Source organism: Hyperoodon ampullatus (genome assembly GCF_949752795.1).
Source record: "Hyperoodon ampullatus genome assembly, chromosome: 2".
In the NCBI taxonomy this organism is placed as follows: domain Eukaryota; kingdom Metazoa; phylum Chordata; class Mammalia; order Artiodactyla; family Ziphiidae; genus Hyperoodon; species Hyperoodon ampullatus.
In genome coordinates this window covers 46,352,768-46,373,590 of record NC_136915.1, presented here as the reverse complement: position 1 = coordinate 46,373,590, position 20,823 = coordinate 46,352,768, and the positions used below count along the sequence as shown (strand labels likewise).

At 40.5% G+C, this 20,823-nt stretch overlaps 1 protein-coding gene across 1 annotated transcript; it reads right to left on the bottom strand.

Annotated features, from left to right (window-relative positions):
• Positions 1-7,358: 7,358 nt before the first annotated feature.
• Positions 7,359-20,546, bottom strand: LRRC42 (leucine rich repeat containing 42; the record flags this gene model as incomplete). Its single annotated transcript, XM_079697504.1, has 7 exons — positions 7,359-7,855; positions 9,222-9,306; positions 12,638-12,751; positions 12,924-13,012; positions 14,254-14,372; positions 15,774-15,905; positions 20,074-20,546. 7 exons carry the CDS (start codon positions 20,544-20,546, stop codon positions 7,581-7,583), a joined length of 1,287 nt encoding a protein of 428 aa, XP_079553630.1. The 3' UTR covers positions 7,359-7,580.
• Between the last annotated feature and the right edge of the window lie 277 nt (positions 20,547-20,823).

Genomic DNA, 20,823 nt, shown 5'->3' with positions numbered 1-20,823 from the left:
CTGAGACTAGTTTCCCATCTGCAAAGCACACTGAAATTACAGAGCACTTTACTTGGAGGATCCTTGTTACCCTCATTCCACACCTTCATTCAGTTTCTCAAAGACAGTCCTGGGATCTGCCACATCAGATTCTTGGGAGGGGTGGGGATGTGTTGCTTAATTAAAATGCATTATCTCAGTGGTTCATAATTGGCGGGGGGGGGTGAGGCGGAAGCACACGTCTTCTCCCCTTTGAGACTGTCATGACGTCTATGGATCTACTTCACAGGGAGGGGGGAAACCCATATGATCCAAACACACAGCATTTTTGCATACAATTCTAGGTTCTTAACCTGAAGCCTGTTCTTCCTGTGTGACTTCATTCCCACCCCCAGCTTCTTCCCAATCTTTCTCCCAGGCCCAAAGCTCTCTTGCCCTGAAGAATAACAGATCAGTAGTCTCCTGGACAGTTTCATCTGGCTGTAGCACCTCAAACGCTACAAGCTCCAAAACTGAACTCATCTGACCCCCAAACTTCTTCCTGCTCCAATGCTCCCATCTCAGTGGTTACTTACTTCAGGCTAGAAACCTTGAAGTCCTCTTTGACCCCTCCTCTCCTGTAAGTCAATACTGAATCCTTTCAGTTCCACACCAAGCTCCACAGCAGCAGAGTCTGTGTCCATTATGGATCCCCACTGCCAAACAAAGTACCTGGCTCGGAACACATGCTCAACAAGTATGTATTGAGTGAATGATCACATCTCACGCTGCATCCCTACGCCTTGCCTTAGGTCTCCCTCGGCTTCTCACTGGACTTCCCCTCCTGGTCAGCTTCCACCTAGTAGCCAGAGGCATCTTTCTAAAACACAGACCTCTGTCAGCCTACTTTAATCCCTGCATGGCTCCCTATGATTTTCAGGATCAAGGCTTTCCCCTAAATGGTTCCTGCTCACTGCTCTGGCTTCATCACTCAACTCTCTCCAACTCCCATTGCTCCAGCCGCCCAGAACTCCTAAGGGACTCACACGTGGAAATGCTGTCACTCTTTTCCACACTCTATAGAGCCCGAAATGCCTGGTCCCTCTCTTTGATTTGCTAACTCATATTCATCCTTCAAAACTCACACAAGCATCATTCAGGAAGCATCTCCTGCCTCACATGTCTTGGTTACCCATTTGAGCATTCTTTCACTGTGGTCCCAAAGCTCCCAAAGCATGCCCAAATCACAGTAATGATCACACTAAACTGTACTTGGGAAGTCACTAGTCTGCTCCCTACTTGAGGGCAGGGACCCTGTCTTATTTGCTCTAACAAAACCCACAGTAGATACCCAATAACTGTTTGCCATATGAATGAAAGAATGAATATATTAGTAAGAGTCCTCCAGAGAAACAGAACCAGTAGGGTGTGTATGTGTATATGTGTATTCCCAAACAGAGAGAGAGACAGAAATTTTTATTCTAGGGAGCTCAGTCTTTTCTCTTAGGCCTACAACTCATTGGATGAGGCTCATCCACATTATGGAGAGTGATCTCTTTTATTAAAAATCTACTGGTTTAAATGTTAATCATATCTATAAAGCACTTTCACAGTGACACCTGGACTGGTTTTGACCACACAACTGGGCATCACAGCCTAACCAACTTGACACATAAAATTAACCACCATAATGAATAAGTTTCTTCTCTCTGAGCCCTAGCTTCCCTATCTGTAACATGAAGAGCTGTGGTAATGTTTTAGGATTCTACAAAGAAATAAATAATTAGATAACATCTGAATTAGACTCTATCGTTTAAAGCACTTTCACTCACATTATATCATTTAATTCCTATAACAATCCTATCAAACAAGTAGGTTTATTACATTCTTTCACAGATGAGGAAATCAAGGCCCAGAGAAGGGAAGAGATTTGCTAGTGACAGAACATGGACTAGAGCCTGGGTTTTCTGACTTCTAGTCTAGAGCTGATCCTTCACAGCCCAAAGAACCATCTTTTTTTTTTTTTTTTTTTTTTTTTTGTGGTACGCGGGCCTCTCACTGCTGTGGCCTCTCCAGTTGGGGAGCACAGGCTCCGGAGGCACAGGCTCAGCGGCCATGGCTCACGGGCCCAGCTGCTCCGTGGCATGCGGGATCCTCCCGGACCGGGGCACGAACCTGTGTCCCCTGCATGGGCAAGCGGACCCTCAACCACTGCGCCACCAGGGAAGCCCCCAAAGAACCATCTTTGAGAGTTGATAGAGAGAGGAAGTTGCCAGGAACAAGAGGCTGAAGCAGAAGCAGAGGGGAAATTTTTGCTACAGATACTGAGAGCGAGACCATAACAGCAGGATGTCAAAATCAGCCAGGTCAGGCCAATCTAGGAATTCCAGAATATAATTTCTCTTCTCCAATTGAGAGGATACAGGTATGGCCAGGGCTCAACACTGGTATATCAAGAACTAACTAACTTGGGTTTTAGGATAAATTTCAAAAAATAAGGATGGCCAAAGACACATGGTTAAAGGTGGCCAGAAAAGCTGTGTCACTGCTCTTTGCTACCCAGAAGTCATACTGCATTTAATGTTGCCAGAATATTCTCTTATAAATCTATTGCAAAGCTAGGCCTTCATGTTATCCCCAAAGGTATGGAAAAACCTTCAGTGGAAGGACTAGAAACAGAGCAAGGCCTTCTGGTAAGATGTTCTATTTATTTTGACATGGTATTACTTACAGGACTCTAGAAGATCAAAGCTAAGTTTAACACTAAAAAGGCAGTGGGGAGAATCTCAAGACCAGAAAAAAAAGCTGCAAGCTAACTCTGCAAGACTTGTCAAGAAGCTAAGTGTCCCAAGCACTGTCATTATTAGGAGAGCTAATTCCTTGCTCTTTAACACTCCTCATGCTTTCTCATTCTCATGTATTTTCCCTCTGTCTGGAGGCTTCAGGGGAGAATCCATTGCTCTGCCTTCTTCAACATCCAGAGGCCGCCTGTCTTCCTTGGTTTGTGGCCCCTTCACTGTATCACTCCAACCTCCTGGATCCGTCGTCACATCTCCTGCTTTTTACCCTGATCTTCCTGCCTCCCTCTTAGAAGGACCCCTGTGATTACATTGCCTATCTGGATGATCCAGGATAATCTCCCCATCTCCAGATCTTTAATTTGATCACATCTGCAAAGTTCCCATTACCATGTAAAGTAACATATTTCCAGGGGTTATGACCTGGACATTTTTGGGGGGCTATTATACGCCTATCACAATGAGTAATGAGCATATGAGGGTTTGCTCTATTCTACTTTTAAATGTTTGAATAAAAATCTACAAAAGAAAATACTTCCTTGACCCCAAGACCCCAGTTACTACAAGAATTTGGAATTTATACTCCTTTACATAGTACAGATAGAAAAGAGACATGGCCTGAGGAAGTTTTTCTGTGGTTCTTATTTCCACTTCCTCATCTCCCATTCTCTTTAATCCACTCTGGTTGGGTTTTTAACATTCACCTCTCCCCCAAACCTAATCAAAGCCACAACCTCCAAACTGCCAAATCACCTGTCCTCATCCAGTTTGAAGTATTTGACACAACTCACCACTCCCTTCTTAACATTTTCACTTCTAGGCTTATACTCTCCTGGTTTTACCTCTGTCTTCAACACCCATTCCTCTTTTGCATGATCTTAAGTGTGGGAAGGCCCCAGGCCCCGTATCTCTTCTCTATCTACACTCTCCCTAGGTGATCGTATACAGTCATGGGCTCCAAATATCAACTCTATACTGTAGAACCCCAACTTTATATCTTCAGTCGTCATCACTCCCCTGAGCTCGATTCATGTGTCCAACTGCCTATTTGTGCATCTCATTAGGCCTCTCAAACTTGTCTAAAACAGAAGTCTTGATTTCCCCACCCACCCCAAACCTACTCCTCTCCTGCATTTTACCATCCATTCAGTTGCTCAGGCAAAACCTTAGGAAGGAGTCACCTTTGATTTTACTCCCTCTGTTCCTTTACTCCCTGACACCAAATGCATCAACATGACCTATCAGCTCGACCTCCAAATTAGCCCCTGTATCCAACCTCTCATCATCACTACCTTCGCTACTATCTAGTCCTAGCTGCCATCATCTCTCACTTGGACTTCTTTAATGGTCCTGATTGGACCTCCCTGCTCTACTCTTGCCCCCACTGTGATCCATGCCCTACACATTGGGCCCATAGAGCAGCAAAGGTTCACTCTTCAAAAGAGAAGTCAGATGACATGTGATTTATGCTTAATCAGTGGCTGTTACACTGAAGTAAAATTCAAATTCCATGACCCACAAGGCCTAGATGATCTGCCTCTTGTCTCTCTCCTAAACTCATCTTTTACGACTTCTTCACTATGCACAAGCCACCTGGCTTTCTGGCTTTTTCTTCTTTCTGTCCCTAGAATGTGTCAAGCATTTCCCATCTCAGGCTTTGCACTTGTTCTTTCCTTTCCTCAGACCCAGATGTTTGCATGACTAGCTCCTTCTTGTCATACTTCTCAGCTCAACGTCTCTTCCTCAGAGAGGCCTTCTGCAACCCCCTAAATTAATTAAAAACCAAACTCTCCCCATCCCCATCCCCCAGTATCTCATTACCAGCTCCACTTTATCTCTATGTGAACTTAGCTTGCTGACTTACGGTCCTGTTTTACTTACATGTCTGTCTCACCTCCCTTGAATGGAAGCTCCTTGAAGGCATACACCATCTTTTATCTTGTTCAGTGCTGAATCCCCAACACTTGGCACAGGTTAAATGTTCAATGGATACTTTTTCAAATGAATAAATGAACGGCTCAGCATTTTTTGGAATAAATGTATGAAAAGAAAATTTGGCTTAATGTCAGATTATTACATAATTCTAACAAACTAAAAGATTCTGATTCAGTAAATATGGGTGGCGTACAGGAATTTTCATTTTAACAAATACCCCAGGAGACTCTGGGGCAGGGGTCCACAGACCATACTTTTGAGTAACACTGATTTATTCATTCTTGCAAGCATTATATAGGTAGGTGGCCTAGTTTTAAAAAGGTAAATTGAGTGTTAGCAGAACTGAGTCACTTGCCCAAAGTTCACAATGAGTCAAAAAGTGAATTCTTAGAAGAAACAAGAAATTCTAATAAAAAAAAAAAGTTAATCTTACATGTAAGTTAAACACACACACACACAGATTACCTCATCTATTTTTTTTTTTTTTTTTTGGCGGTACGTGGGCCTCTCACTGTTGTGGCCTCTCCCATTGCAGAGCACAGGCTCCGGACACGCAGGCTCAGCGGCCATGGCTCACGGGCCCAGCCGCTCCGCGGCATGTGAGATCTTCCCGGACCAGGGCACGAATCCGTGTCCCCTGCGTCGGCAGGCGGACTCCCAACCACTGCGCCACCAGGGAAACCCTACCTCATCTGTTTTATACTAGTCATAATTTCTTGATCTTCATCATTTGTTTCAATCATTAAAACAAAGACTAGACTTTCATAACTCCATCTGAATGACTACAATGAATTGTTCGGATCAAACAAGAAATATTTGCTTTAAGGACTCACCAGCAGAGGAAAATGAGAACCTTGAAAGAAAAAAAGGATTAAAGAAAATGAAATCTTAGCTTCAGAAGTATTCTGTGTTTATAAAAGAGAAGTAATCGTAAGTTGCTTTGAAGGAAGATTTGCCCTCCAAAATGATCAGAACAGGTGGGATGTTTGAAGAGTAATCAGATGCCACTTTCTGACATAGCATTGCACCACAGCAACAAGGGGGTGGTGATAGTTGGGGGTGATCAAATTAGACTCAGGTTTGACTAACAATATATGCTAAGTTTGACAAGTAAGGCTGCCTGTACCAGGAATTTGGCAAGCTGTGCTCCTGTTCACCCAAATGACATTTTAAAGCTCAACCCTACTTCCACAACAAAAAACAATCTGCACTGAATCTTTTTCATTGGATAAATTTCAAAAAATCAGAACTTCTGAGATGATCCTGGGCAACAGGCCACACTTACAGAGTAGCACCTTGACTAGCTCTGAATAGCAAATAGAACACATATCAGATCCAAGATCTTTTATTAAAATCCTGGTTAAACTCCAGAGCATTTCCAGATGTCAAATCTACCACAACGATGTTCTCAATTCCTCGAGGCATTCTCTCCCTTCCTTTTACTTGCCAGTAAGTCTTGCTTTAAGCTCACCTTTTATGGATGGAATATGGTCTAGAGCAGCACTGTTCAACAGAAATATAATGCAAATCACGAATGCAAGCCATGTAAATATTGTAGTAGCCACATCAGAAAAATAAAAACAGATGAAATTAATATTTTAACCCCCAAATTACCATTTTAACATTTAATCAATACTTAAAAATGGAGATTTTTTCATTCATACTTTTGGACTCTGATATCTGATATCCAGTATGCATTTTACAGCACATCCCAATTTGGACTAGCCACATTTCATGTGTTCAGGGGCCACATGTGAGTAGGGGCCACGGTACTGGACAATGAAGGTCTAGAGCCTTGCCACTCCAAGTGTAGCCCACAAATTAGAAGCGCTTGCATCATCTGGAAACCTGTTAGAAATGTTCAATGTCAAGCCCAACTCCAGATTTACTGAATCAGAATCTACAGTTCAAAAAGATCCCCAGGGGGGGCTTCCCTGGTGGCGCTAGTGGTTGGGAGTCCGCCTGCCGATGCAGGGGACGCGGGTTCGTGCCCCAGTCCGGGAGGATCCCACATGCCGTGGAGTGGCTGGGCCGGTGAGCCATGGCCGCTGAGCCTGCACGTCCGGAGCCTGCGCTCCACCACAGCAGTGAGAGGCCCGCGTACTGCCAAAAAAAAAAAATAAAAAGATCCCCAGGGGACTTCCCTGGGGGTACAGTGGTTAAGACTCCTCACTTCCAATGAATGGGGCATGGGTTTGATCCCTGGTTGGGGAACTAAGATCCCACATGCCACGCAGCGTGGCCAAAAAAAAAAAAAAAATCCCCAGGTGATCTGCATGCACAATAAAGCTTGAGAAGCCCTGGTCTAAGGTGAGTCATTGGTCTCAGGTTCTTCATCTGATAAATGGAGGTGATAATCCTTACCTGGCAGAACTATTGTGAAGATTCTTGGTGGTTTACTTAATACACCTAATATTTGAGATTTTAATGAATGGTAACTATTATTTAAGAAGGCCATGTAATAGAGTGGGCTTTACAGCTGGACAGAAATATAAATTCTAGTTCCTATAAGCTCCGGACCTTAAAAACTCACTTAACTTGAGGCTGGGCCAAACTGGAGTAGTAACAAATGACGCTAAGCTGCCTTGTTAGTTCACATGGCCTTCGTCCCAAACCAAAGTGTTACTTCCTGTGGCTCCAGTCTATTTTTCACAAGGAGAACCTAAGGACAGCAAAAACGTTTATTTGAAAAAATTACTATGTATTGAAAATATACATTAGAAATTATTACATACTTCCATAGCATTCCCCTCCCCCACCACAAAAGTAGAAATATCCGCTTGCTATGCTAATGCCATAGGTAAATTCAAACAAAAAGGAAAACATCATCAGCCCCCTTTCCTCGTACATTAGAGTTGGAGGGAAAAAAGGTCAACTTATATCCGCCAATCAATAGGAATTTAACAAGTCCCAGTCTTCCACAGCAAGACACACATATTTCTGCTTTGAAGACTGTGAAGAGTTGCTCTGTTCCTTCTCTGGCTCCTCGAAAGCTCTCTTCTTGCTCTTCTTTGACTCCTGGCTTGAGAGGGCTTCGTGTTTCAACAGTGGTCCATGGCAATCTGGGGCTTTCTCTTTATAGAACTGGAGTTTCTCAGAAGAATTCATGTGGGCGTCTGCCAGGTGACACTTCACTGGGCCTTCTGTTCGAGCCCGCTTCCCATCTGTAAGGGTGACAGACGGAAGGGCAATGAGCTTTCCTATGCCGCTGCTAATGGCTGCCTAAGTCCAGAAAGATGTTCCAAGGGAAGTGACAAGAGGCCCAAACAGGGTGAGGTTTGGATTAATTTTATTCCCTTTTGAGTGCCCTGTAAAGTAACTTACAGCAAATGCACCAGCACAGGTTGAAGGTATGTACTCACACGAGAGTATCACAGATTTGGATTCAAATCTCAGATCTGCCACTTCCTGGATAAATGACCTTGAGCAAGTGACTTGTCTGAGATTCAGTTTTCTCATCTTTAGAGGGATATAAAACTTATTTCATAAGGGTGATGTGAAGATCAAGTAACATAAGGTGCTTAGCACAATGCTTGGCACAATAGTAAAAGCTTGAAAAACGTCAGCTATTATTACTCAAAATCTGGACTTGACTCTGTCTTCTAAAAACAGCCAAGTTTGCGGCACAACTCTAGTAAATGATACAACCTTATCCTATATTTTTTGGTTTGCCCTGAATTTTTCTTATTTTTCTACCTTTATTTTTCCTTCACTTCGATTTCATCCTTTAACTCCTTACAGAAGAAAGTATGGTAAAATACACATAACATAAATTTAGCATTTTAACCATTTTTAAGTGTATAGTTCTGTGGCATTAAGTACATTCACATTGTTGTGCAAACATCACCACCAGCCATCTCCAGAACTTTTTCAGCTTGGCGAAACTAAAACGTGGTATCCGGAAACTAAAACTTGGTATCTATTAAACAGTAACTCCCTACCACTCCTCACCTCAGTCCCCAGCAACCACCATTCTACTTTGTCTCTATGAACTTGACCACTCTAGGAATTTCATAAGAAGACTCATACAACATTCGTCTTTTTGACTGGCTTATTTCACTTAGCAGATGTCTCTAAATTTCACCCATGTTATAGCTTGTGTTAAAATTTCCTTCCTCCTTAAGGCTGAATAATATTCCATTGTATGTAAATACTACATTTTGTTTATCCATTCATCTGTCAATGGACACTTGGGTCGCTTGTCCCTTTTGGCTACACTTTTAATTCCTTTTTAATGTTCTGTATCCATTTACTTTTGTACCACTGCAAATTTTTTCTGGAACAAGATGGGATGTCAATAAGCACATATGTACATGCATACATACATTTAATAAGTTATTTTCCTGGTGCTAGTACTCAAAGCTAAGTGTGAACTTACACTGTAAGCTGTGTTGACAGAATACAAGTCTCAGTGATCTAATTAAGTCAATACTATCATAATTAATTTTCCCACTGAGTGAAGATGAGCTAAGTGCTTTAAGGGCAAATAACCTAAGGGCAAAACACTCCAAAGGAAAGGGAATTTCTCACAGAAATGCTGAGCTGCTGTTCCAGGCTCCGAGGTTTCTCGTGGCTTCACAGCTTCCGAAGTCACACGCTCCCACTGCAGAACAATCTAAAACGTGTTTGGAAAGATTTGAATCCAAACAAAATCTCAAGCTTTTAATCTCAAGCTTTCCTTGTTCCCCACCCCTCTCTTTCCATAAACACAAACCCCCATGGTAATCTTACTTCAGATGATGGTGATAAGAAAAAGAACCAAGTCAAGTCTGGATTTTCTGTTTTAAGGCATGAGTTGGTCAGAATACAAACATGCTGGATATACATATTTGCATGACTCAGAAAAAATCTACAAAGCTGACTCCCTATTTTCATCTCTATTCCAATCTAGAAATAAACTGCATATTCTTAAACTAAATACTAAAACTTAAAGCCTTAGTCATAATACTTTTCACACATTCCTAGAATCACTTTCATGCCTTAACTATACCAACTATAACTCACTCTTGTACGTGTGTGAAAGGACCATGTTTCCATATTCTCATGACACTTCATGATCAGTTTCCATTTTTTTAAACTGCTAAAAATGTATTTTTATTACAAGCTACTAAAAATTCTTTTGAAAATTTGGTTTAGTATAAACTACACATAAATAAAGTAAACAATTATTTCACATATAGCACAAGTAGCAAGAACTTTAAATTCAACACTTCTCATGGTATGCAATGAAATGATCATAAAAGAAAGTCAAGACAAACATTTTCAGGTCACAGAGGCAGCACAACACATAGTTTAAGAATATTGTTCCAGAGTTAGTTCCACCACTTACTAGCCAGGGGACCCTTGGCAAGTGATTTAATTTCTGTCTTTCAATTTCTTCATCTGTAAAATCGGGATTAATAATAGTACATAGCCCACTGGGCGGTTGTGAGGATTAAATGAGATAACATACATGAAGGGTTTAGCAGTGTCTGGAATATAGGAAGCACTCAATAAATCTTAGTTGTCAGCCCCTCTATGATACCTCCCTGAGCATGGAAAATGGGGACAGATCTAAAAGAATGCTAAGATGAACTGAATCTGGTGGCTCAGGGGACAATAAGGAAAACTGTGCTTCTACTAACAGAAATAAGAATGTCAATTAGGAAGAGCTGTTTGGGGATGGGGATGAAGAAGACAAGCCTGGTTCTGGACAAGCTGAATTTGAGGTGCCTGGCAGGGATTTATGGAGAATATTTAGGAACAGGTCTAACGTGTAAGAGAAGGTGGTATCATTCCCGCAGGGATAGTAAAGGCTCTGAGAACATTTCAGATCACCAGGAGAGTGGGTGGAGACAGAAGAGAAGAGGAGAAGAGGAAATGAGGAATCAGCAAGAGCTAAAGGGAGAAGCGAGAAAGTTAGGGGATACTGAGCAGGAAGGCCAGAGAGAAAAAGCATAAGGCATGCATGTTTATATCAGAACTGCAGAAAAGCCAAGGAAGGTGAAGAATGAGACCACATACCACCTTCAAGACGACACATGCAGCAGAGCCGTGGGGGCCAGAACTAGCTTACAAGGGATTAAGAACTGAGTAGGCAGTGAGGAGGTGGGAAGATAGGAAAAGAAAACAACTCACAACCTCAATGGGGGATGAAGAACATGTTAAAATAGAAGTAACATGTTTATACACAGAAAGAAAATGGCCAACAGAGAGTGAGATTGAAGATGTAGTGGTGGGGCAGTAGAGGGAAATAATTATTAGTAAAATATCACAGAGTAAGCTGGAGATCTCAGGGAACAGAACTGAAAGGAAAAGAAGCCAATAAAGGGCTTATCACTGGAATAAAGAGGCATACCTGTTCCCTTAGATAGGAGGGAAGTGGGGTATGTTGCAGAATTGTAGAAATTTTGAGACAGAGGGAAGTAAAGAACTCCTGTTAGATGGCCTCATTTTTCTGTGTCACCTGCTGAGAATGAGGCAGGAGGAGGATGGAGTCAGCCTGAAACAGTTTCAATAAGGATCAACAAAAGATAGATAAAGCACTGTTGCCAAGTCCTAGGGCCCAGCTGAGATTGCATGGTGCTTTCAGTCCAGGCTGTTAGGTATTTTACTTCATCCTTAGCTCTGCAAGAAAGGTCCTGGTTTCTGCATTTTACAGATAAATAAACAGAGACTCAAAGTTGCCTTAAGTCGTATCCCTATTGGGTTGCTGGGCCAGGATCCCAAACTCAGGCCTCTGATCCTACAGCCTATGCTCTTTCCACCATGTCACCTGCTACCATAACCAAACTACATCAAGCCCTTGTAAGACCATCCCACACCTGCCCCAAGTCTACTGTATGTATCTAGGATTCTTCCAGCACTATAAACTTTGTCTGGCAATGAACTGTTCTAATTATTTCAGCATGCATTTTCACAAACTTCAAAGTTCTTCTGAAACACTGATTCACCAGCACCCCTTCTTGCTTACTTATAGGGAGGTGATGCTACAATCAGGTGGTTGGATAAGTCCACCACCATGCATTATTGCTTGGAGCCAAGGAGGGATCCAGATCAAAAAGTCTGGTGGGTCCTCTAGGCCTCCACCAATAAACATTGGTTTAAAGTATCTGAAGGAGAAAGGCACCAGCCACAGGGAGGCTGGCATCTACTGGTACTCTACTACTTGGTTACCTTCTGACTCTCTACTTAAGTCTGTACTTTACCAACTTAAGGAAGACCATCAAAAAGACAAGAGAGCATCAAAGTTCAGCTAAGAAGCTGAAAATGGAAGGGCTCAGTCTGCTCAAACTAGCATGGTCTGATCTGGAAATATGGCCTCAATACATGTCACCAGTGTTTCTGACAGTACTCGGAGGATATCGGCTTCACTGAGTGGGACTAAGTGAACTTCCTTGAATGGTTCATCCAGGACATCTACCTTTCCAAACAGTCCTAGTTCTTTGTACATAAAATAAAATTTTTAAAACTTCAAAAAGAAAGAAAGAAAATGGGAGAGCTCAGGATAAAAAAAGATGTTTCTTCACTAAGGCTCTAAGAGTTAAGAAATTTGCCCCCCAAAAAAGAAAGAGTTAGATTTGAATTCTTATCAGTGTGACTTATTCTCTTTCCAGTATACACACACTGCTAAGAGAATCTGTCCTTGTGAAGTTGGGTCATACTGCTTTTTTGCATAGCAAGAATTCTTTTATTTTCTGAGTCATTTATAAGAAGGCATTTTCTTCTAGGTCCCATATGGATGAAGCACAATCTAGCAACCAGAGCATGAGATTTAAGGACTGGCATCTAACACCTTTTCTTAAGTAACTGGGTTAGTTACAAGGCCATCAGTATCTCGGACTCGACTGAAGATGACAATTCAGCCAAGGAATACCAAGAGGATTAACATTGGTTCAAGTGTTGAATAAGACACTTGGAATTAAAATGAAGCCACATTAACTGTAGGGGAGAAAAATCTGCCTTACCTGGTCAGCCCAGCCCTCTGTCTTGCAGTTACTGTGATCAAATTCCTTCAAAGGCACTTTGGAGTGAACGAGACCTATGTGGGTCTGAAGCTTGTGTTTGACAGCTTTGACGTCCTAGTAAGGGAAAACCAGAACAATAATGCACACACATCTGGTTAACTCTTACTTGCTTTCAGTAGGAAATAAACACCATCACAGATACCAGTCCTTTCTAAATGCCAATTAGCAGAAGCAAAATATCAAATTGTAAGTTTGGAAAAGTAAGAGAAGGGAGTAGAAGTCTTACCTTGAGTCCCGTCCCAGAGATATCTAAGCAGTTTAGTTTTCTAAAAGAAAAGAGGTATCCAATTCCTGCATCTGTGATCTCAGGGTTACCTAAATGTCAAAACATAGATAGTATTCTGTTATAGTTATAAGTATTGCTACAATGCCAACAATAAGCTCAGGAAAAAAGGCCACACAATGATAAAATAGAAAATACTGAGTGAACAAGCTTTTCAGAGTAAACTGAATATAGAAATCTTATCTTTCCTACTGTAATGCGAAGGAGCCACGCTAGATGATCCTTAAGATCCTTCACAGCTTTAACTTTCTAGGAGCTGGGGGTTAGCAGAAAAATTAATGAACCAGATAGTTATTCCAAAGGGTTTAATTTGGAACCATATGAAAACAACATATGTAAACATGTTATTAGAATGGTATATTAGACTTTGTTCACAGCTATTTTACCTCCAAAGTAAAAGATTTATTTTAAAAAGATTTTCAAGGATACTGAGGCACAGAGACTCTTAATGTCTTACTAACCTGCATTTTTTTTAATCCTTTCTTACATATCACCTTCTCATATCAGAGAGTACTGAATTTAGCACAGAGTCCTAAAGACCATGAGCACGGTGACTGGCACATTGTAGACACTCAAAAAATATTTGTGAAATGAATAGACTTCCCTGGGAAGAAGGGAGGGCATTCATTATTATCTTCATTTCACACAAGCCAAAACCAAGGCTCAGAGAGGTTAAATAACTTGCAAAAGGGCACACAGTAGCAAAGCAAGGAGTGTCCTCTGACCTCAAACCCCTGCTCCTTCTATTTTTTTGACACCATACGATCCTGCCACATATTTAATAAATGCTCAGTTAAATCATAAATGATCTTACCATCTTTCTACTACTGGAGTCAATAACTGGTTCATTCTGCGAAAGTTATCAAAACTGTGAATTTCATCCTGATTTTCACCAAGCAATTATTGATAAAAAAATGACCTAGCTGACAGACACTATAGATCAGCAACTCAGAGAAAGTAAAAATGAGCCAAACGTCCTTCATATATGCTGTGAATATGATGAAAGGTTGCCCTGTCTGCAGAGAGTAAGTGGCATGGGTGAATCTGTAAGGGCTTCTACTACCTTACAGAGGTGGCACCATGCCAGGAAAGGTATTTGGCCAGGAGTCAAGAGCCTCTGGCTTTAGGTCCTGCTCTGCCATTAACTTGTTGTGGCACCTAAGAAAGTCACCTCCCCTCAATTTTATCACCTCTCAAACAAAGAGGAAGAACTAACTGATTTCTAAGTCCATTCTTCCAAAGTTAATCATCTATAACTTCTAATAAAACTTACAAGATAAATCTAATAATGTTAGATTTTCAAGGCCTCTTTTCATCACTCGAACCGGTGCCGTCATTTTCCGCACCCCGGCATCAGATAAACAATTATCCTTCAGGTGGAGTTGAGTTACACTAGAAAACAAAGTCCATAAGTAAATTACTTAAAGAGCATTTGAGAAACTCTAGTCATGAGAACATACTTTCATAAATTTCATTCAAAAATATATCTTCTAACCTCTGCTATTTCACACATAATGCATTTAATAGAGTTAAAGATATTTTGGTGCTACTTCAGTTGCTAAGTGAGGGTTAACTTACAGATCAAAGTGTCATGTAGTACTAGTCTCAGATGGCAGAGGGCACTAAAGGTATATGGTGGAATGAGGTAAACAGGGACTTCATTAAGGATATAAATACACTTGTTTATCACAAAAGCTGCATTCCTGACAAATGCTGTGTGAAAACCAAAACCACTCTAAATATACTAGGAAAGTCTGCTAAGAACTCCTATGAGAATTCTTTATGCAAAGCACCATTCTTTCATTCTAATTATTTTATAAATCCAATTTTCAGATTGGGTTTATAAGGTACAGACATAACCCAATCCATTCAGCTAACCTGTAACTGGTGTTATTAATGTGTTCCACTGTCCCACACTCAAGAAATCCGAACCTTTACTAACCTTGTACAAAAATACCTTTGTACAAGATGAACCGGTTTGCAGGGCAGAAATAGAGACACAGATGTAGAGAAAAAACATACGGACACTGAGGAGGGGAAAGTGGTGGGGGTGCAGGTGTGGTGCTGGTGCTGGGATGAATTGGGAGATGGCGATTGACATTATATACGCTAATATGTATAAAATAGATAACTAATAAGAACCTGTTGTATAAAAAATAAAATAAAATTCAAAAAAAAAAATCTTTGTACAGGGCAGTAGGTAGGTGTCACTGTCCTAGGCAGGCCCCAAGAAACAGGTTAGACTCAGGTTTGTAGTACTATTATCCTTCTGGGTGTTTATTAAACCACAAAGGAATCCATCTGGCCTTCTCTCTGCTGGCCATACTGAGATCAGTCGGACTATTTGTGAATGGTATGAACTGGATGATTTCTTTAAATTATGGTTCTTGAAAAGGATTTATTTGGCTGTCTTTTAATAGTTCACTTTTTAAATAATTTATAGTTCATTAGCAGTTAAAATAGAAAATGATAATGATTGTAGAAATTGTATAACTTCTCATCTCTTGCTAGAATAAACCAGGGCAAAATCATTTTTCAACACAGGTAGCGTCAAGTACTATATGTTGAAATAAAGTTTATTTAGGTAAAGAACCTAGTGACTTACTTTCCTAAGAGTTGTCCAATCTATACTGCTTGTACCAAGTAAATGGAGATGGAATCGTTTTAGAAAAAATAATTAGCAAATAAACACAGGATTGGGAAGTAATCAACATTCTTCAAGATGATCCCATTGGATCATCCTTTAAAAAAAGAAACAAAACAATTCATCTACAAATGGTGGCAGGTCAATACCTAGACAGGGCCTCATTGGTGAGATGTTCTAGAAGTTCATGCTCATCTCCAAGCTTGCAACAGGATAGATCCAGGCAGGTCAGCTCCCGAAAAGACTTAATCTCCTCAAGTTTTTCTGAAATCACCAGATATCTGTGGGGCATGGAGAGCAATCAACAGCTTTTCTTTTCCTTCTTTTAAAACATCACCGTTTGTGGCTTTGTGACACATCAACATTCCATCAGGACAAGGTACTATGTAATAAGCAGATTTTATTAATTACTATATAGGCACAGGTTGAATTTTTTAAGCTAAAAATCTTTTTACGTGATGGTGAAATAAAAACTTTAAATAAATAAATAAAAAACATATGAGCAAAGGCAGGACATGAGAGAAAAAAATCTGCTTTGTTAGAAGTCAGACAGGCCTTGGTGTCAGTGCTGGGATTTTATCAGAGAATTTCCAAACTTTAGAACACTCAAAATTTTAATCACTCATTCCTTTAAGGTTGCTTTTTGTCTAATGCTCAGTATCTAGTGCTTTGAAAACTGGAACAGGCCAAGAATTCTGGGTTCTAACCTGCACATCCCCAAGAACATATCAAGATATATTTGACAGTCAGGTTTTATCTTTTCTATTCAAAGACAAGTTTGAGTAGCTGCCCACGTCACTGTGCCACTGTTATCCTGCTAACTTTACTCCAAAAGTATGTGCAGCATGACTATTATAAGAACTCACTCTAGGGCTTCCCTGGTAGTGCAGTGGTTGAGAGTCTGCCTGATGAGGCAGGGGACACGGGTTCGTGCCCCGGACCGGGAAGATCCCACATGCCGCGGAGCAGCTAGGCCCGTGAGCCGTGGCCGCTGAGCCTGTGCGTCCGGAGCCTGTGCCCCGCAACGGAAGAGGCCACAACAGTGAGAGGCCCGCGTACCACAAAAAAAAAAAAAGAACTCACTCTGAACTAGATGGTTATTAAGGCAAACCTGAGAGCATGAACACTTTAATTACACTGGGGCACCTTGCCAAACTGCTATCGGGAAGTATCAGTAGGCCTCTAGAGAGGAAAAGAAGATCAAAAAGACACTGCACAGCCCAGGCTATGGCCTCCACCCTGCTTTCTAGTTGACCATCTATTTCATATGATGTCAGTGAGAAAAAATGAAAAGGGATTAGAAGTGACAGGAAACAGGAGAGGAGTCTAAGAGAACAGGGAAATGCTTGTGGGCAAGAGCATGCCTTTCTCATCCACTTTTCTCATGGATGTCTAGAAGTTTCCACAGCGAGATGGTAAGCTAGGATCAGTGGGGTTATACTTTAAAGTGTTCACATTTCTCTACTGTTGCCAGAATCATAATTACCAAAAACAGCACGAAATAATCCAAGGACAAGAAGGGAGTTAGATCTCTTTTCTTCCTACTTCCAATCAGAATAAGATATACTGAAGCTGATCGCTGGCCTGACTGCTGGGTACAGATGGCCTGGGGCACTGATATCCCCTCTAAGCTGCCTGGTGACTGAGCTCAGCTGGGTACACAAATGAGCCTTATTTACTCAGACATATTTTAACTGCATTGTAAATAAAGCTGCTGTTTTCCATCTTCCAATCACAGAGTTGAAGTGGGTTAATGGGAATTTGGGGAATTACTGGCAATTACAGAAAGGAAAACACACATCCTTTGATCAGTTAACCAAAAGATATTTAGTAATTCTGAAACAAGGGTTATCTGGGAAGGACACAACAACATATAACATGATTAACAAACATTACAAAAATCAAGGCTGAGAAACGAACATGCAAAACCACAGACACTACTACATGCTTATCTAGGACGTTAATTGAAGCTCTAGGGTCTCGCTCAAAATTAGTCTTACAACTTGCCCCTTAAAAAGTTCAGAAGTGTGTAGTGGAGAAGCAACAGAAACAGCACAGATATTTTAGTGTCAGACCTGAGTTTGGATTCTAGCAATGCCAATTACTTGTATGATTTTAAGAAACTTACTTAACCTCTGTGAGCTTCAATTTCTCCAGCTAGAAAATGGAGCTGATGATCACTTCCTTTAAGGACTATTAAGAAAATCAGAAAAAATGTTCCAAAAGTAAACGGCATCTCATAGGCCCTCATTAAATGGTAGCTATTATAGTTACTTCGGTTACACAGGGTGATATTTTAAGGCAAATACTTGCCTCCCTGTGACCACCGGTGGGATTAAAAAATCACAGGGAGGAGACAGTTTTGTAGGGTTGAAACCCAGTTGCAAAGACACTGGCTTCTCTTTTTGGCAGGCAGCTTTGTGACCCAACCCCACAAACCAAGTGCCTGTACCTACACAATTATCTTATTTTTCAATTATTTTCTCAAGCTCTTTCCCCATGACCTGAACCCTTTCGTGCTGGTAAAACCTTTGCTGCTGCAGCTTCAGCTGAGAATTGCAAATGCAAACCCAAATCTCCCGCCTTCTTCCTATTTTCCTTTGGGGATTCAAAAGAAGGAAAGTTTTCGATCACAACTGAAAAATCTTACTCTTATATCTGAATAAGGCAGCATTGTCTTAGTTACTGTCTTATTTGTAATTGTTGCAATAAAATATGAGCCAAAAGATTGTTAAAAATGTTTCTTATATTTTTCTGATTATAAAAGTAATACACATTCCTTGGAGAAAAAAATTAAGAAAATCTGGAAAACTGTAAAGAAAATTAAAACCAAGTTCAATCTCATTACCTAAATTACATTTCAGTGGGTTTCTCTTTTTCCCCCCCTATATATGCAATACATGTAAAATTTTCTATTTTTTTTACAAACAAAATTGGGATCATACATATAATTTTAATTCTTATTTTTTCATTTATTATATAATGAACATTTTACCATACCATTTTAAATGATCTTTGGATATTATCTTAAAAGTTATACACTATTTCATTATATGAATGTACCATAATTTACTTAATTAATTTCCTCTTGTTGGATATTCAGCTTTCAGATTTTCACTATTACAAATAGTACTAAAATGAACAGTAAAGTATTTGTTCTCACATCTGATTATTACATTAGAAATTAGAACAGACTGACTCTTAATAAATGGAATTAATGGGTCAAATGATATGAATATTTTTAAAGCTTTTGATACATATTGCCAAGCTTCTTTCCAGAAATGCTACATTAATTTATGTGCTCATCAAATGTGAATGAAAGTGCTATTCTCATCCAATTTGACCACTGGAACAGTGTGCAGACATCACAAATGGATAAAAAGCATCTTCACTATTGTGAGAAATACTTAAGGTATAATGGTACGTGGAGGAAAAAACAGAATACAATTTATAGACAGAGTATATTCCCAAATGTATAAAGATATATATAATGGTATACTATACTGCTGTCTTAAAAATCTACACATATTGATGGTAAATGATTTTCAAAATATATGAAGAAAGCGAAGTGCATAGCAGTGTGAGCACTGTGCTGTCGTTTGTATAACAAAGGGGACAGCTATACATGCATGTATATGTACAGAATATCTCTGGAATTATGTAAAAGAAACTGATAACAGTAGTTGCCTCTGGGGAAGGGAAACAGGAGAGAGATGGGAGGGAGGCTTATGTTCCACGTTATACTTTTTTTTTTTTTTTCACGTTATACCTTTTTGTGTTTAAATTCTTTTCTGTGTGTTTTTTCAAATTTTTCTTTTTAATTAGTAGATGCCTTGAAAGTCATTTTACACGATGGTGGTATAAAAATTTTAAATAAATCAATAAAAGTATATGAGCAAAGGCAGGTCATAAGAGAAAACATCTGCTTTGTTAGAAAATAGACAGACCTTGGTTCTGGTGTTGGGACCTTTTTGAAAATTTCCAAACTTTAAGACACTTGCAATTTTAATCACTTATTCTTCTAAAGTTGCTTTTTATCTAATGCTCAATATCTAGTGGTCTGAAAACTGGAATAGAGACGGGAACTCTGGTTACTAATCTTCACATCCCCGAGAGCATACCAAGAGATATTTAGCAAATCACATTTTGTCTTTTCTATTTTCTCTTTCTAGAAAAGTTGGTAGAGGAGTATTTACTACCTAATGGAGGAGCTGTGGCAATCAACTAATCCTTGTAAAGTGTTTTCAAAATAAACCTAAGTGTTGTCTGGGAGGGTAAGGGAAGGGAGAAAGACAATGATTTTTCTCAAAATGGCCTACCACTTCATGTATGGAAATTCTAAACTCAAGGGCTGTTTGATGGGGAAAGTGCCCAAGCCCACTAAACCCCAGAGCTTGACAGAATTCACACACCCAATAAAATACTCACTATCGTAATCAGAACACCCACCTGTTTCGCAAACACAAGGAGCAAAGCACCAGACTTCCATAGGCCTCTGTAAATTTCTGTAAAGCCCTCAGCCCTGCACCTGGCTCTGTGAATTTCTGTCTGGCTTCAGCAGCAGAGAACAGCTTTTCAGCAATCTGCTCAGGAAAGCCAATAAGGGAATCAATGTGATCAACATTGTCAGAGATGAAGCCCAGGACGAGGCTGAAGAGGGATTTGGCAGAGTACCGAAGATTCCCCTCCCGGGTGTATGTGAAGATGAAATGATCAGTCTTCTCTTTCTGTGCAGTATCATCTTCCCTGTTCATGCAAAGCTCCACCGAAAAGCCTTTGGGAAACAGTCTGAAAGGCCTTGGCTTCTGCAGGCTACTCCTGACACCATCCAAGGCCAGATTGACCATGTGCAGTTGCCCATTTTCTCGCACGTAGACAGGCCCTGGGTCCAGGTGGTTTTCTGAGTTGAGGTAGTAAGACATTGCCTTGGTTGCAACTGTAAAAGCAAGGCACAAGGAAATCAAATCCAATTAAAATGCCATTTGTAACATGTAACTTCATCTTGCTGTGCCCAGAGCTTTATGAGCCTTCCAGGCAGGCCCTGTAGCTGCTCTGGGGAATCAAAGCTTACCAGTTGCCTGTGAACTCTGGCACTGGAGGTTACCTCTATTACCTCGACCTGGAATGCCCTTTCCTATGCTTCCCCTTTTCTTGTCTATCTGGTGAACTCTTATTCATCTTTCAAAAGGCAGCTCAAAT